The sequence below is a fragment of the Penaeus vannamei genome, chromosome 14 (assembly GCF_042767895.1).
Source record: "Penaeus vannamei isolate JL-2024 chromosome 14, ASM4276789v1, whole genome shotgun sequence".
Taxonomy (NCBI): Eukaryota; Metazoa; Arthropoda; class Malacostraca; order Decapoda; family Penaeidae; genus Penaeus; species Penaeus vannamei.
In genome coordinates this window covers 11872984-11875483 of record NC_091562.1, presented here as the reverse complement: position 1 = coordinate 11875483, position 2500 = coordinate 11872984, and the positions used below count along the sequence as shown (strand labels likewise).

General features: G+C 47.8%; 1 protein-coding gene across 1 annotated transcript in view; it reads left to right on the top strand.

Moving 5' to 3' along the window:
- LOC113815960 (golgin subfamily A member 4) overlaps nucleotides 1–2500 on the top strand; it is a 306648-nt gene that overhangs the window by 267733 nt on the left and 36415 nt on the right. Inside the window, exons 16-17 of the mRNA XM_070129428.1 lie at nucleotides 406–558; nucleotides 987–1175. Of these exons, the coding sequence (XP_069985529.1) occupies nucleotides 406–558; nucleotides 987–1175 (342 nt within the window). The remainder of the gene's footprint in view (nucleotides 1–405; nucleotides 559–986; nucleotides 1176–2500) is intronic.

Genomic DNA, 2500 nt, shown 5'->3' with positions numbered 1-2500 from the left:
ATACAACGACCTGCCTTCATTAAAACGGCCACAGGTCATGTCTGCTGCGTCCACTCCAACGCCTTAGAGAGCAAGCCAAGAGTCGCGGGCGCGCGGGCGGCTGGCTGTCCTTCGTCCTCAGCCCCGTGAGTCCATGACGACCTGTGCTGCTGCAGGCGTGCCTGGTGTCCTCCAGCCTGCGATCTTGGCGCTCACTTGCATTTCCCGCAAACGTCTTGGACATTTCGCATGAACTAGTTTTGGGTCTGGTTCCTGGGGGATTTTTCTCTTTTCCTGCGACTCTCACAGGGTCTGAGTTTGCACAGTGGTGTTACAATTAACGGCAATAAACCTAATCATGACTAAGTAGACAGGGCGCTCAGTCACGTTTTCTCTGACGCAGAAACGCCGTCCTTCCTCCGACAGGTCCAAGCAGAGCGCGAGAAGCTGGCCTACGACTACGACCAGATCCAGAGCCAGCTGGACAAGGCGCATGGCCAGAGCGCAAGGCTGGCCAAGGAGCGCGAGGCCCTGCAGCTGGAGGCCGACCGCCTGCGGGAGAAGCACGACAAGGTTCAGGTAAGTCGGCCGCCTCCGCCCGTGCCCCTACACCCCCAGCCTGCTTGTGTGCCCCAAGCATGCGAAGTCCGGTGTGACGCCATAGCCATCACAGCACCTCGTGTTGATATATCAATACCGAAGGCTTCTTTTGTAGCTTCTAGAAGTATGTAGCGCCACGTTGGAACTGTTTATTTTATGATGGTTGATATATTATTTTTTCTCCCCCCGATTTTTTTAATGCTAGCTGACTTGGAATCCTGGTGCATCCAGCTTGCAAGGCTTTTTGAGTTGACAGAATAATAATGTTGATAAAAGTCGTTCATGCTTACTGCGAGAACTGAGCTTTGATTATACGTGAAGCATCGCCAGCCTCGACACCTATACCTCTCCTCCCCTCACCTGCCTCTGAAGCCACCTGGCTAACCTACCAGCTGGTTCTCCCTCAGACGCAGTTGGCGCGCCTGCAGAAAGAGCGGGAGTCGGCCGCTTCCGAGGTGGAGACGCTCACCGAGAAGGTGGACTTGTTGCAGGCGCAGCTTGGCAAGGCTCAGAGGGACCGAGAGAACGCGCTCGGGGACATGGAACTGCTCAAGGAAAAGTACGAGAAGACGTCGGCTCAGACGCAGAAACTCATGGTGGGTGATGCTTGCTGGAGGAATCTCACGGCCTCCACACCGACTCGCGCAGAGGGCCTGGGAGAGGGTCGGGGCTAGGAGGGAGGGATAGCTGTGGGGGCACACGGGGTCCTGCTGGATAGTCCTCAGTAGGTCTTCCTATAAAAAAACGGAGTAACAGCCACTAGAGATAGGAGAGCACTGACGGTTTAGAGACACTGACTGCTTCACTGAGATTTATCCTGACGTTAGCCTTGTAAGGGGAAGCTAGTGGACAGCGATAAGCAGACCCTCACAACCTCGACAAGCAAAGACCATCAGCGAATCTGGCTCCTTCGTCAGCCGACACCTTGAGCGTTTGAAGAAAAACCTCGCCGGCGGGTCATAAACAGATCGTTCTCAGGCCTTCGCTCGACACTGAAATGCATACGTTCAGTAAAATCTCGCTCTTTTTTCAACAAATTGCAATTACACAGATTTGTCAATGAAAGTAAAGAGGCCGACGTATGTAATTTCCAGAGCAAACTCGACCAGGATTTCTTTTTCCTCTAATTTCCTTTGTAGAAGAATCGTGATTAATGTAAAGTTGAAGATTTGAAACGATTTAGAATTTGAGAAATGTTTCTAAATTGTTGTTCCGTAGTTGCGGTGAAGTTAGTTAACATTGATTCATTTTTGTATCCCTTTTTTCATGAGTTTCTCCCACACCCATTAACACTTAAGCATAGTCTGCATGGAATGGCCATATATATATATATCTAAGTTTATTTTTGTTTAGTCATGGAGATTCTGTGATGTCCAGAACTTGAAAGCAAAGCATGCGAGTTGATTTAAGAGCTAAAGAAGCGCTTTCCCAAAGAAAAAAAAATGGAGAGAAAAAAAGATGTGTTTTAGGGTGAGTATCCAGCTTCTTCCGCTTCGGCCCGCGCTTCCCTGTGACGCTGAGGTGTTGTCTTGCTCTCCGACACTCATAGATAAGTGGAGAGATGGGTTCTGAATCTCTGATAATCCAGAATTAAATTAGTTGGATAAAGAAATCCATTTCAGTAGAAGAGACCATTTAAAAAAAATAAGAATCACAGTAAAACACCATTCTTGCCGTCTGCATCATTTAAACTCTTTATTAGACTTCCAAAATTTTCAGTATATTTAAAGTCTTAAAGATCTGCATCATCTTTTCTTTTCTGGCTTTTTTTACCACTTTTCACATGCATATGGATTCTTCTTAATGATTTGTTTTTTTGAGTGAGGAACGGCACCTAACAACCAAACTCAAAATTTCTTTTTGTCCGGCACTCTCTTATTCTCCGCAATACTTTCCCTTCGAAATTCATGCACCTTTTTAT